Consider the following 15,444-nt stretch of genomic DNA (forward strand, 5'->3'; position numbering starts at 1 on the left):
CATATGGGCTGGGAAAACACTGTATCAATATGTATTTTACCTTCACTCTTTTTCCTTTTGGCAAACATCCATATTACAGTGTAGATGGTAATTGACATAGGGTGGAGACCTGATCCTTTCTGAATCAGCATGCTGTAGAACCTTGATTCATCCCCACTTGCCATGACAGAGTGATTATCTTAAATGAATAGTGTTGTGGTTAACTAACTTTGAAAAGCAGAGTTGAATGTGAACATGTATGGAGCCATCACACACACAGAATATGTTTTATTCTAGGCTCCATCACTTATAAAAACAATTAGCTCAACTCAGACACTATAGTATATAAAACAATTCTATATCCTTTGTGGGAAGGTGCCATTAGGTATCATTAGGAGTAATTAGAAAGGACACATGGTATACACCAGGATAGATCTGAAGAGGAATTTGGGACACACTCTTGACTTTACTAAGACAAAAAGGTTGGGAAGTCCAAAATTTAGCGTGTCTATATTTTATTTTATGTATATTTTTTATTCTTTTATATATTTGCTAATTCTGGTTACTTCATGAGCCATATAATTATCTTGCTACACGTTGATTAATGCTGTGCATGTACAACACTGACAGACCCCAGTGGTCAGGATCAAACCTGGGACCCCTGGAGCTCAGTGCATGATCCTCTGCTGCATGAGCTAAAAGCCAATTGGCTGTTAGCTAAGGCTGTCGAGCAGACTCATTTGATCTCTCTCTCTGTGGTCTCACTGCCACTAGAAGGGACAGAACACCACACCCAAAAGGTGTGTGCGTTACACATGCATTTAAAGGGTCCTGGTGTTTTTTTAAAAATGTTTCAAAGCTATATAATTAATACTAGTCAAATGCTTATGAGGAACCCAACGCGGACAAGACGTCCCAGCCCCTACACCGAGAGGGCCCTTACCCCCTAGGTTAGGGGTGGAAACCTCCTCCCTCCCGTGTCCCCTCCCATTGGGGGCGTCCACGAGCTGTGATGACACCGGCCTATATAAAGCCATGCTGCGGCGGCGCTGCCTCTGAAATCCCGTAGACCTTGGCTGTGTTTTGTGGACGTGGAGTGCACTCCCAGTATCTCCTTTGCAAATGGGCTCTGTGGCCTAGCGTTTACTCCCCTGAGCCTCGCCACCTGTGATCTCAAGCCGTGAAGGTGCTGCTGGCAGCAGCGCTGAAAAGAAACAAGGTAAAACACCCCCCCCCCCCCCCACACACACACCACTCCCCAAAAACCCAGTCGGGTTGGGGCTTCCGAGAATAGTTGCGCCAAGGGAAACTTTGAGCAACTGGTGGTGGGGTGAGCTAGGGATGCCGGAGAGGGGTGGCGGGTGACTGCAGATCTGTGCGACCGCAGCTTTGTTAAACCGAGTATTGTGTTGATTTGGGGAAGGGCTGATTTGGTGTGTTTTCTCCGCTTCCAGACACGCTGCCAAGCCTTGCTTGTGTGGGGAGACCAAGGAGGACAGTCTCGCCCCAGATCTCGCTTTTAAAGGCTTTTTTAAGTGTTTTCCTCTCATTTGAGGGATTTCTCTTCTCTTCCCCCCCCCCCCTTTGCTCTGCGTTGTAATGAAACACGCGATCTCCCTCGGTGAAACTGTCCCAGGATTGACAGGGCCTTTCCAGCTCACCGCTCTACAGAACCTTTAGGCACGGGGCAAATAGGGGACGTGGGTGAAGATTTGAAGCGGAAGAAAAATAGGGTTTCCCCGTGTCTCCCCGAAACAGGAGCGAAACGGGCTCCCGGTGGCTTTGTCAGTTGCATTGTAAGTGACATGGATGGGGTTTACTCGTTACCAGGCCTGGGTAGGGGCCGGTGTCCCGGCGTTCCACCCCCGTGTCCCGGCGTTCCACCCCCGTGTCCCGGCGTTCCACCCCCGTGTCCCGGCGTTCCACGGCCCACCTGGGCTGGCCCCAGTCAGAGCTGCGGGCACCCTAGAAGAATTGAGCTGAGTTCGTTCGGGATGTTGGCAACTGTTTCCTTTCCGCAGAGGACGCTCCCCCCATGTGCAGGGTCTGCTGCTCCGTCTTTGTCTTGTTTTTTTTTTTTTTTTTTCCTCGCATGGGTCTTGGGGAATCTTTTAACCCAAACCAGTTGCTGTGCAATCTCTAGACACAGCTTCGCTATGGGGGTGTTACCGCCGCTGCCCTTTGCTGATCGTAGAGCTGAGAGAGGGCATTGCTTTCTGTGCATGGCTTTTTTGTTAGCCTAGGATACGAGACTGAACATCCGGACACTCCTCTCCCCCCCTCAAATCCTTGACATGCTTTTTTCCTCTCTACCGCTCTCCTTCCCCCACAAATTACTTGAGAGACGTGCTGAGCGAGTTGGATCATGCTTGTGGGGGAAGTACAGGACTAGAAGCCAGGCAAGGGGGATGGGATGGGGCTCTCTGTAGGTTGCTGCGAGCCAGTTCAGTCCGGTTTTTTCAGCTTGTGTGTTCTAGCAGAGTTCCCCACCCCCAGCTGCAGGCAAGTAAAGAATTCTCTACAAGAGCCGAGAGACAAAAGAAATGGCCACTTCCTCCCCCTCTGTAAATCAAACATGTTTTGATGATTTCCCTTCAGTTTACATAACCCTAGACACTGACTCCCTTCCCCCCCCACACAACCCACACAGTTTTCTAAAAATGTTAAAGCCATCCCCCGGTGTAGAAGTGCAGTCTATTTTTTCCCATCCAGCTAAGAAGTGTGCAAGCGGTGTGAATCTGTCCCTGTTCTATTTCTTCTGCATTAATTGTATTGCCTCATCAAACGTGCTCTGGAGGAAGGGAAATGTCTGTGTGTGGTGATTCTGATTAAACTGGTATGAACCAGATTTCATTTAAACTCGGTTCTTCTAGGCAGTTTGTGAAGGTTTTACTAGATGTGCCAACTGCCTTTGCTAACACAGCACTGCTTATGGCTACATGACCTTGGTCATTTTTGACTAGCAGAATCTTCTACTGGATGGACCATGTTGTACATTCATCTGCATTTGATTTCCTTGAACACTAAAATCTGTAAGGAGACCCACATCTGTTGCAAAACAAGCAAGTTTGTTAGACCCACAAATGTGTAGTAGAGGTTTATTTGACAGTTAATATGCAGCTGTTACCCTTTCCATCAAACAATTTCAGTCATTCTTGATCATGGAATGAAAGAGAAATCTGATGAGGCGCTTACTATCCATAGTCTGATACTTTAAGGAAAAGTGCACTGGATACACCAGAGAAAACTGATCACATCTGCCAGCAGAACCTTTCATGCAGCAACATGCTTGAATGCTGATAACTTTACAAAGGTGTTTTATAAGCTGGTAATGGGGATTCTTTTTAACTTAACTTCATTGGTTCACGTACCATTTTCTTAAAATATTATTGTGAAATGAATTGATAGAAAATATCAAGCGGATGTACTACAGTTTGGGAAGTACTGGTTTAAGTGGAGTGACTAAAAACAGAGACTGCCTTTTCAAAGACTAGAGATTAAGGACAAGTTCTAAGCACTCGTGCCACTGACACAGAAATGCCTACAGGTGAAATACATCTGTCAGTGTGTTACTCTGCTCACCAGAGGTTTGCGTGTGGCTTTACACTATGATAAGAATTTAGCAAATAAGGACAAACCAGAATAGTTTTTTTTTTTTCTCTCTCTCAATAAACTCTGACTTGACGACCCCATGCCTTCATCATATAATGTGTGTAGCTTAAAATGTGGGACATGGAGTGACCTGCATCTGGCTGAAAGTGGGATATGATTTGTTTTTAATGGAGTCTATTAAATGCAGAATAGGAAATAAAATAAATGTTAACCTCAAATTTGAGGCTGCAGCCTTCATTGGCAGTTGAGGTTCCGGTTGGATCTTTCATACTGGTCATGTCTGTACATTTGGTGTTTGTTTTTTCAAAATTGAGATTGGCCTAAATCTGTCTTTCACATGTGGTGAGTAAATGCTGAGGAATGTGAAAAGCCATTTGCCCTTACATCATGGTGATCAGGTGGGTCCTTTGCTACACAAATGAGCTCTCTTCTCATCTCCTTTCAGCATCCTAAGATGCTGAGAGAGTGCACGAACATGGGTCTCCAAAGTACCAGGCTAAATGACCTGTTCTGCCACCGATTTTCTGTGTGACCCTGGGCAAGTCACTTAATCTGTGCTTCAGTTTCCCATATGTACATAGGGGATAACGCTTCCAGTTTCACAGAGGTGGTGTAGGGGTAAACACACTGAAGACCACGAGGTGTTTAGATACTATAGTAAGGTGAGGGACATGGAAATACCCAAGATATGCATTTCGTAGCAAGATGGAGCATGACCCGTTTTCTAGAATATACAGCTACCATTTCAGTAGTTTCTTCCTTTGGTAGCTGAGCTTCAAATTAAAGCCCTGCCCCTTAATCATTCTTCCTTCCTTTGAAAGGTGATGAATTGTAGACACTCGCCTTGGTTGGGAATAGTTGGGTTGGCCTTGTCAGTGGTGCTGGTTATTAGGGTATGAGGAATTTCTCCCAAGGCTCCCTGCTCCTTTGTTGCTCTATTGCCTGGTCACAGCTCTTGACAAACTGAATACCCTTCATGGCAAGTCCAACTTACTGGATAATAACCTGTCCCCCCGTCTTCCTCTCCTGTAGTCGACAGGCTCACCTTAACATTAGATTACTGGGGAAGCACAGCGTGAATAGTTATCTGCAGCAGCAGGGGATGGCTGTGCCCGGGCAGATGCTGAACCAGTGATACTCAAACTGAGGCTCAGAAGCTGTGAGCGGCTCTTTAACGTGTCTCCTGTGGCTCTTTGCAGCACATGATATTAAAACACTGTGTGATTGGTTAATAATTAAATTGGGACGCTTTACTATGTTAACCAATTGTAGTGGATAAACTAATACTTGGTCATTTTGCTGTGAGAATTTTTTATATCTATATCTATATAGATATAGATATAGATAGATAGATATTTTTCCCTCTCCTACTATTTAAATATGAGTATATAGGATTATAGAAAATGAAACCATGAATTCACACGACTATGGCTCTTTTAGCTAATGTTGATCGCTAATTTGGCTCCTGAACCACTGAAATCTGAGTATCCCTGTCCTAAACACACCTTGTTTCCTGTGTCTGACAGCGCATCTGTCCGATAAGTAGTAGCATTGGTGTGATCCACCTTGTGGGATGTTTCCCACAGGCAGTGTTACGGGATTCAGATTTAAATCCCTGCATGTTAATGTGTCTGGAGAAGCTTCTTGGATCAACTGTACTTCCTGAATTGGTTTCCTTAACTAATCATTTTGTAAATGTTTCATAGTAACAAATTATTATCGGTGCTAAGACTAGCATGAAGTTGGCTTTAAAATAGGAGAATGCTGAAGATAGTGTTTCACTGCATCATGCTGTAGTTAGGTGCTGTGGCTACGGGCTTGTCACATGCAAACAAATAACAATTTATTGAACAGACAGGGTGTTGGCCAAAGGAAGGCGAGTCTTGTACTCTGCTCGGAAGACTTAACAAACTCTGCCTCTGGCTTGCCTGAACAGCGAGGGAATCCACAGTGGGGGACCATCTGAGAACATTCTGCCTCCAGTTCTCCAGCATCTGGGGACTGCATCTTAGCAGCCATGACGACAGATAGGAAGCGGCAGTTCCTTAGGCAGCCAGATTGAAAAACTTCTTGAATTTTGCCTGGAAACAGACCAAGGTTAGATTAGAGTGTGAAGAAGAGGTGTGATGTGCCTGTGCAGAAATACTCCATTAAGCCAGTGGGCCGTGGCTTAGAAGTGGCACCGCTGCAGTGACCTGGTTTGCCAGATGTGTGTCACTTCCAAAGTGCACATCAGGAAGGAAAGGCTGCCACACCTTAGCTAACATTAGCTGGCAGCTTTGTCTTCTCTACATCCTACTCATCAGCACAGACAGGATGTTTTGATAACTACCCAATGCTCTTTGAGGGCTAGGGGCTGCTTTGGGCTCTAACTTCCTACCACTGAATCTAGAATTGCATTTTTTTGGTAGAGCTGGCTGGAGCTTTGACCAAAAAAACCCTTCTTGTTCCCAGCCAGCGGTACTTCACTCGCAGGTTGTCAGATGTCAGCAGGGCTGACCTTGTGTCCAGAGTATGTGCCTGTAGTCCAGCTACCTTAATACTTAATATTTCATACCCCGTTTTTCACAGCTCATGGTGAATAACGGGCTGTATTAAGAGGTGCTGCTTATAATGAGCTGACTGTTCTGTAAACTGTCACTTGGCTGTGTGCTTGGAAGATCGTGCAGAGAACTCGGAGTGGTTGAAGTAAATGGGCATGTTTGTTTCCTTCATTATTTCTACTTACGATAGCCTGGCTGTGTGTGTCGGATGAGGAAGAGCAGTGGAAACCGAGCACCGTACAATTCTTATTCTTTAATATTAAAGTAGCACCCTCCCGGTTACAACGGGGAGTGGGAGCCCCACTATTCTGGATGCTACACATGTCCCTGCCTCAGAGCTTGCAATGTAAGTAAATGGGACAAAGGAAATACTATCCCCATTTTACAGATGAGGAATTGAGGCACATTGACTCACCCGAGGTTACCCAGGAAGTTTGTGGTAGAACTGAACCAAGATCCCGTGAGTCCCATTCCAGTGCTTTATCTCTGGATCATCCATCCTCTGTAAGCATTGTGTGGTGTGTACTGATTTGGAAGGATGGGAGTGATTTCAAGTGAGCCATTTTTCCTGCATCTATTTCTGAAAATGTTTGTAAACACATCTACTTGGCTGAGAGAGACCTACAGAACAGATGGCAGTATGGTGTATGACCTTTGTCTGGGTGGTGACTGCTCTGAAGATGTGACTGTAGCTTGCTTTCACAGGTTGTCCCAACATTAAATGTACTGTCACATTTTTTTAAAAAGTGAATATTGGAAAGTCCTATCCACTAATTTGTAGGGGTGAGAACTATCAACAAGTAATTTATCCATGAGCTTAGCCTCTTTCTGTTAAAGGACATCTTGTGTACGGCAATTTCCTCACATTTTAGAGAAGTTAGATGTTGGGGGTTTTGGTTAAACAATGGGCTGATCAAACAACTCTGCAGTCTGCAAATGTCCACTGTTAGAGCAGTGGTGTCTAATTGTGATTTGCTGCGGGTCACATGGTGTCTAGCTGCATGAGTGCACAAGCATTTCTGCTGCTAATATACAAAGCATAGGGATGAAAACAAAACCGATCATGACACCATTGTTGTTCATCAACCTCCCTCTTGTGTCATTCACACATACTTTGTTAGCTCTTCATGGCAAAGGTGTGTGTGTGTGTGTGTGTGTGTGTGTGTGTTATCATCCCTAGTTCCAGCACATATATTCACAGTAATGGTAATATGTACTAGCGAGGATGGTCTCATTTTGAATGGAAAAGTTGTGCTCATGATGGTTCCTCCTGTGACTTATTGATTAGCTTCTGTTTAAGACAATACTTTTAACTTCTAAAGTATTAGTCCATAGGCTATAGGTATGTACTGCACACAGAGGAAAACACAATTACCCTTAATACAATCTGAAGACCCAAGAAGGTAGAACATCAACACTAACTAGCACATTACACTGTCAGAAATGTTGCAAGATAAACTTACTCAAATCCTTCAAAAAAAAAAAGAAAAGTCCTTGTGGCACCTTAGAGACTAACAAATTAATGTGGGCATAAGCTTTTGTGGGCTAGAACCAACTTCATCATGCACATTAGGAATTGTTACTTTAAGTGAAAGTTGAGAGATCCTGAATCTAGTTCAGTAATCAAGGAACACCCTGAATGATGTCTCATGTAACATGCTTTTTTCCCCTCGTTTGCATGTTGGGTCATCCCACAGTTTAGGCTTCATGAGGATGGTAATAGAAAATACTTCGAGTCTTGTGCCACTTTAGTTGCTCTCTGTAGTATGCACAGTTGCCAACTTTCACAAATAAGCACTCTGACTTTCACTATAAACCAAAAATCAAGCTAATCCCATTTCAAAACAAGGCCAAACCAAGCCAATCCCTAAGAGCCCCAACCCTATTTGACTAGATCCTCCACCCCTCACCCCACCCCCAGCATGCAGTCTGGTACTGTGGTGGGTCCACTGTGCACCCCTGACTCTCTTCCCGCCAAGGCAGCCGATCCAAAAAAGGCAACGAGCTGCTACAAGCCAAAGAAGCAACAAGCTAAGCCAAAAACTAGCCAACGAGCAACTCACAAGCCAATTAAGCCAAAAACCAAGCCCAATTTCTGCATTTTGTTTTTTTTTGTGGGTTTGGCATGTGTGGTGGTATGTGGTCATGGACGCTCCCCATCTTCTGAAGGCTCACTCCTTTGTCTTGCAGGGTTGATATCTGTACAAGAACTAAGATCAAGTAACATGGCAGCAATCCCATCAAGCGGCTCACTTGTGGCAACCCATGACTACTACAGAAGTAAGAACTGCTACGCTGTCCTTTAACGGGTGCAAAATGGAGGTGCTCACAAGCCACGCGGCAGCCGCTCGTGTGCGTGGGTGGGGAAATATATCTATCTAGCGCAAACACTTTTCTGTGGAGTGGGTCTTGCTAAGATAAGTCGCTGAACTCTCCTCTTATCTTGGTAGAAGTTTGTAATGCCCATGTAGAACTGCTCAAAAACACTCAAATTTGCTTTCCAGCCACAGTGTATTTATAGGCTCCTCTTTAACTTGCATTTCCAAGGAGCCTAAAGGAGTTGGGTGCTCATCCCTCACTGAATTTCAATGGGATTTGAGCACCCCAACTCCCTTAATGCCTTTGGAAATTCCAGTTTGAATGATCAGTGCTTTAGATAGCTGGGAGGTGAAAACATTATCTCCTATTCTTGCTTACTGTGTGCCCATGCCAAAGCCATCCGCTTCTGCATCCTTTCTCAATGCATAGCCAATGTACCATTTCTCTCTTGACTGTCCCTTTCAAAGAATCACCAACAGAACTCCTTCTAGGACCCGAAGTGTGGATTAACTTAGAAGTATCCGCTGATGGCAATGTCATGGCATTTCTGAAATAAACATGATCCATCCAGGCCCGGCTAAACTCTCTTTAAACAAAGACCACTTTTTGTTCATGCAAAACACATGCCTGACACTGCTGTATTTTTTGTTGAAAAAGGAGGCTAAGCCAAGAATGGGGGTGAGGCTTATTTACTACTCAGCAGGGAAATAATGATCCACACTCCCTTAATTGTGCCAGCAGTCTCTGTACTCCACCGTATGAGCTACCATACAAACAAAGGAACAATGATTTCTCAATGGGGGGGTTTAACGGCTGTTTTCCTCTTCTTGAAAGCAGCTGCTTCCAGAGTTACCTTAACTCTCCTGAGAGCATAGGGTGGGGGTGGGGTGGGGTGGGAGGGGTGACTAGCTAAACCACCAGCTCCTTGTCGTCCTGGCAGAAGAGCTTGGCCTCCTCGCGGTGCAGGGCGCACAGGGCGGGCCCGGCCGGGGCGCCCCCCCGGCTCTCCTCCCGCAGCAGCATCTCCACCAGGTTGTTGAGCGTGTGGTTGACCCGCAGCTCGCCGCTGTGTAGAGCAAATGCTTCTGCAAAAGGCAAAGTAAATAGAAAAATACAGGATGGCCACATGAGCCTCTAGTACAGGGCCAGATCTTCAGGTGGTCTGAGCTAACCTAGCTCCTCTGTCCATAAAGCTTTACCAAATACACCAGCTGAGGATTAAGAACATAAGAACGGCCCTACTGGGTCAGACCAAAGGTCCATCTAGCCCAGTATCCTGTCCTCTGACAGTGGCCAATGCCAGGTGCCCCAGAGGGAATGAACAAAACAGGGAATCCTCAAGTGATCCATCCCCTGTCGCCCGTTCCCAGCTTCTGGCAAACAGGCCAGGATGGGCGGGGTGGTGTCCCCAGCCTCTAAGTTCCCTGTAAGCCGCACGGCCGTGCAGCAGTCTATTTAGCGCTACGCAGGCACTTAGGGAACCCGCCTGGGGACCTGCTGGGGGAGGAGTGCCCCTCCCCTGCCCCAACTCCCAGAGCGGCCTGGCCCGAGTCCCAGCCGGATTGCGGCCGGGGCAGCGCGGCTAGGGCAGCCCAGACCCAGGCGTGGCTGGGGCCAGCCCAAGGCACAGACCTGCTGTGCTGGGGCCGGGGAGGGACGCCTATCCTGCAGCCCAGAGCTCCTGTGGTGGGGACAGGCGCCTCTTCTTCCCTCCCCCCGCCCACCCACCCAGCTGCTGCTGCGGCGCTGGGGGGCTTCTCTCCCCCCAGTAGCCCCAGAGCACCCTCTTGCACTCCCAATCCCCACATCCCTGACCCCACCCGAGATCCCGCATCCCCAGCCAGAGCCCTCACCCCCTGCACCCGACCCTCTGCCCCAGCTATGAGTCCTCTCCCATAATAACCCCTCGGCCCCACCCCCACCACATGAATTTTGTTATGTGACGCATCATCTCCATATTGGTGCACATAACAAAATTCATTCCACACATGGGTGGGAAAAATTAGAGGGAACACTGATCCCAGAGAACAGGTCCATCAATGGCTATTAGCCATGAATTTATCTGGTTCTTTTTTGAACCCTGTTATAGTCTTGGCCTTCACAACATCCTCTGACAAGGAGTTCCACAGGTCGACTGTGCGTTATGCAAAAAGATACTTCCTTTTTTTGTTTTAAACCTGCTACCTATTAATTTCATTTGGTAGCCCCTAGTTCTTGTGTTATAAGAAGGAGTAAATAACACTTCCTTATTTACTTTCTCCACACCAGTCATGATTATATAGACCTCTATCATATCCCCCTTAGTCGTCTCTTTTCCAAGCTGAAAAGTCCCAGTCTTATTAATCTCTCCTCAGATGGAAGCCGTTCCATACCCCTAATCATTTTTGTTGCCCTTTTCTGAAACTTTTCCAATTCCAATATATATCGTGGTCTTCTCCCCACACTCCTGTTAAAGATGGAGGAGGGGAAATTGATATTGTGGGACCTTGTCTCATAAAGCACCTTTCCAGCAAGCTCCTTTTGGCCATGTGGTAACTATTGTGGTTTACCCTACGTCAGGCAAGTCCCTCCCGTGCAGGAATGTCTGTGCTACTGTAGCGCTGTAGGGTAGACGCTTCCTGCATTGACTGACAGAAAAAAACCTTCCATGTAGGTAATCCCTCTCCAGGAGGCAATAGCTAGGGTGATGGAAGAATCCATCCATTGACCTAGCTGTGTCTATGCTGGGGATTAGGTTGACCTAACCACAGTGCTCAGAAGGCAACACTTTTCACCGCTTTGAGCAACTTAGTTGGGTCAAGCTAAATTTTAGGCATAGCCCAGGCTTCTGTCTCACCCACACTAGAAGGGGAGACTCCCAATGTGCATCAAACCAAAACCTTCCCCCTCCCTCCATGACCTAGACTCCTACACAAGGATTATACTTGTGTCTTGCAAGAAATGGAGTGTGGGTTACGGTTACTTGTATCCACTTGCTGAGTGAGATGTTCCATAAAGACCTTTTCCAAATGGTTTTGTAAGGTGTTATGTCCATGTAGCACCACCTGTGTTCCAACCTGTGGCATTAACCTGCTGCTGCTTGTAATTACCTACTTTGCTGAGAAAGCTATTTGAGGTTATTCTTTGTCCTGCGGGTGTGAAAGAATCTGTTCTTAAAACACTGTGCCAGAAAATCTCGTAAAGGAACACTTACAAATATCTCCAAATGTGTGATGGCAGACTAACACGTCCTTCAAACATGCTCTCCTGCTTGCTGGCTAGGGCGGATGCCATTAAAAGGCTGGCACATACCAGCCGATACTCAGAACAGGACATTAGCTGGTATGGAAACTGGTACCCGAGTCTAAGAAGCAGTAACGTGGCGAATACTTTATCTTTAATGGCAAACCTTGTACTACCTGCAGCGAGGATGTTCATTACAGCAGTAGATCTAATATTGGCAGAGGGGAATGTTGGTCTGATGGGATGCAATCTCGTTCACAGGGCGTCTGGGTTCCACTTCCAGCAACAGCTCCTGTGGAAGTGCTGAATACTCTGGGGAGGTTATTCCTCACCATCCGGGTAAGCACCTCTCCTACAGCCTGGATTCTCTGGCCCAGCCTCCTATGGAGGGGAACTCTTGTGGTCAAAATGCTCTTGTACCGTCTCCTTAATTTTAATACAAAATAAGCTACCCTCTCCACAGCTCTTCAGAGGATCAGTGTAGCTTCAAAAACATTCTCAGTGCTAACTAAGTACATTCTCCATGGGTTATACAGATCCATTTATAATGGCAGAAAAATCCCTATAGAGAGAGAGAGACTGCATAGAAGAGAACTGAAGTTGTAGTAGCTGGCGTCTACTCCTTCATGAGGCACCACTGTAGAGTGCCAGCTTCTTAATTTGCCCTCTTGCTTGCATGTGTAGCAAGACCACCGTGGTAATCAGGGAAGTAACTATTTCTGCTGTACCTCCTAATCAAGCTCCCTATACCTAGCGGTCATATTTCATAAGTGTTTGCTTTTCAGGTCTTCCCAAGTCTGACCCCGGTCACTGGTGGGCTAGCTTCTTTTTTGGAAAGCCAACCCATCCCATCATGACAACTGTGTCAGAATCCCCGGAGAAGTAAGTGGTTTGTTTTTAGCTCACTCAGAATATGGTAATAGGGATAAACTAAGAAGCTTGAAGGGTGGCTTGGGATATTGGAATGGCGAGGACAAGGGAGGGCTGTGTTGTGGAGGAATACAAACTGTAACTTCTTATAATTCTGCTTAGTTGCATTCTGCACTGCATAGCTAGAATACTTTCCAGATGGCCTCTCCTGAAGTGCTTTGAATGTTAACAATCCACCCAGCAGCAAAGAGCTAATAGGAAACACTGTAGCTGGGGAACGGTAGCACTTCACTCATTATTATTATTATTATTATTATTATTAGGCGATACTAGACCTAAAACTCTGAGGCCCATATCCTCCTCAGCTGCCTAACTCCCATGGGAGTTAAGCACCTAAATACCTTTGAGGATCTGGGCCTGTCTCTTCAGATGTTGTGGAAGATGGAACATCTGTTTAACTGGGTGGAGTAGGGGAAGCTAATGGTTTGTTTGAAATAAATGGGCTTTTTGTGTAAAAGCCATCATGAACCAAATGACAGGGTGGGTTAGGGACCAACTTCTGTTGGTGAGAGAGAAGCTAATTTCTCTAATATCCTGGGACTGACCCGGCTACTACAACAATGCATGTCATGAACAGAGAGTCCTTCTCTGTCTGCTGAATTCTACTAAAAGTTCCAGAGGAGGAAAGGATTTATTTTTCCTTTGTAGCCATTGAAAATTGGTACAATAAAAGGACCAAATGTAATGGCCCTCAAGGAAAGTGTCCTCAAAAATTTGTAGTGGTCAGACCCAAGAAGTGCAGGAAAAGAGCCAGAGATTAAATGCTAGGGGGTTGATTCCAGGCCTACCTTGCACAGGCAGCAGCAGTAGAAACTGCAGGTGTGGATGTGGATTAACTAGTTTGTGTGCACACAGGGTTGCATGCAGCCCTGTGGATGCAGCAAATCAAGGGAGTGGGAGAATAGCTTTGGCTGTCTTAGCCAGTAAACAGTGGAGCTGTTGCTACCAATAAGAGACTGTTGTCAGGTACACAGCTTTTTGTTGCAGATGTTGCTCACTGTAGCCAGGAAGTGCTGCCCAATCTGGAGCAGTGATGGCTGAGTTTGGGTGCTTCCACCGTCTCTCTGGACTCGGAGACAGTCAGTAGAAGTCTGTCCTGGAATCACTGCAGCGGGAACATATGCGGAGTTCTAATGAGAGCAGGGAACTGCAGTTCACCAGCCTTGTATCCGAGGCAGCTGTGTCAAAGATGGCTTGCTTCTCTCGTTTTCCCTCACCCCGTGTCTCTCTTGTCTTTCAGTTCAGGAACTTTCCAGGTGGCCAACGGCATGATCACTTGTGGCCTGGCTCAGGAAGTAATGAGGAAGCGCCACGCCAGTGAGCCTAGCAAACCGAGCGCTGGGCCGTCTGCGTGAACAGGCTGGCACATCTCCCTGCTGCCCGCCTGGTTGCTGCTTCTGATCCAAACGCTAGGAGTCAGAGCCCATTTTCCACTCCCCTTCCCCGTAGAGTAGACAGGCTGCGTTAAGTATTTAGATGTAGGGTTTTTTAAAAAAAAAAATATAAAAAAAAAATTTTTTTACACCATCTTTGTACCGTTTCATTAATTTGACTGTATTCTTTCCATACAGCCTTGGTAACGCTTTTTGTTTACTTGTTCAATGGAAACTAATAAACTTAAGCAGCCTTTAAAATGCTGTGTGACTTTAATTCTTTTTCTCTCCAATGTGAGCTCTGCCCTTCGCTGAGTGCTACTGCTCTGTCGTGGAGGGGCTGCTGTTACCCGGGGTTCTTTCAACCCAAAGCTCTTGGGAACTTTTACTCTGTGCGAGGTGGTGTCAGGAAATAAATGAGAGGACACACGGCCGTCCGACCGATAGATGGGTGCCACAAACAGGACCACACGAGTGCTTTCACTTAAAGCTAAACTTTACTTACACAGATCTGCAACCGGTTAGTAAAACACCCCCAACCCTCAATAACTGAAGCTGAGCGTGGCTTTCAAGTGGCACCATAACAGGCTTCTGCTGGCTAGGCCTCCGTCTGCCGGTGGGGACCCTAAAATGCAGCCAGAGGGAGTGTCCCCAAAGAGCCCTTCAGAGTAAGTCCCATTACCTAGGGTTACCATATTTGAACATTCAAAAAAGAGGACACTCCACGGGGGGGGGGCTTTGTTGTTGCAGCTGCCCTCCTGGACATTTTTACCTATTTAAATAGGCTTACCATATGTCTGTATTTTCCCGGAAAATTTTTCCAGACAGTTTAAGAACCAAAAAGCCTGACAAGTCCAGGAAAATACGGACGTATGGTAACCTTACCTAAAGTTCTTTTTTTAAAAAGAGGAGCCTGAACTAGAAATGAGCTCCGTTTCACATGTGGGTCCCAGCTGCTCCCTGCCCCCTCATTGAAGCAGGTGTGCAGGGTTACTGCCCTGGGAACTGCAGGGCACCAGTGGATGTGCGGCTGGCTGCAGGCGGGCAGGGGTAGGGCTAGCTGGAGGCAGGGGGTGCGAGGCTGGCTGCGGGAAGGTTAGGGGGTGCGGAGCTGGCTGGAGACGGTGCGGGGTTGGCTGCAGATGGGGCGGGGGCGGCTGGCTGGAGGCAGGGCAGGGGCTGACTGGAGGTAGGGGCTGGCTGCAGGCAGGGCAGGGGGTGTGGGCATAGGCACCGACTCCATGGGTGCTCGGGCTGGAGCACCCACGGGGAAAAATTGGTGGGTGCAGAGCACCCACCAGCAGCTTTTCACTGCCCTGCCCCAGCTCACCTCGCCTCCGCTTAGCCTCCGCCTCCTCCCCTGAGCATGCGCTGCCACCACTCCGCTTCTCCCCCCTCCTGCGCAGGCTTGCCGCAGAAACAGCTGATTCGTGGCACGCCTGGGAGGGAAGTGGGAGACGCAGAGC

The 15,444-nt window shown here is 47.0% G+C and overlaps 1 protein-coding gene across 1 annotated transcript; it reads left to right on the forward strand.

The window, feature by feature from the left end:
• The first annotated feature begins 1,019 nt into the window (after positions 1–1,019).
• PPDPF (pancreatic progenitor cell differentiation and proliferation factor) lies at positions 1,020–14,239 on the forward strand. The gene is made up of 5 exons (XM_008178611.4): positions 1,020–1,198; positions 8,325–8,414; positions 11,937–12,014; positions 12,461–12,557; positions 13,846–14,239. The coding sequence occupies exons 2-5, from the start codon at positions 8,360–8,362 to the stop codon at positions 13,958–13,960; spliced, it is 345 nt and encodes a 114-aa protein (XP_008176833.1). The 5' UTR covers positions 1,020–1,198; positions 8,325–8,359; the 3' UTR covers positions 13,961–14,239.
• Positions 14,240–15,444: the final 1,205 nt, after the last annotated feature.

This window comes from Chrysemys picta, chromosome 13 (genome assembly GCF_011386835.1).
Source record: "Chrysemys picta bellii isolate R12L10 chromosome 13, ASM1138683v2, whole genome shotgun sequence".
Lineage (NCBI taxonomy): Eukaryota > Metazoa > Chordata > Testudines > Emydidae > Chrysemys > Chrysemys picta.

Bases quoted from the DNA above. Each gene is read 5' to 3' on its own strand.
- PPDPF (XM_008178611.4), top strand. From the start codon at position 8,360: ATGGCAGCAATCCCATCAAGCGGCTCACTTGTGGCAACCCATGACTAC. The intron at 8,415-11,936 runs GTAAGAACTGCT...TCTCGTTCACAG, and splicing joins AACCCATGACTACTACAGAA to GGCGTCTGGGTTCCACTTCC. The intron at 12,015-12,460 runs GTAAGCACCTCT...TTTGCTTTTCAG, and splicing joins GGTTATTCCTCACCATCCGG to GTCTTCCCAAGTCTGACCCC.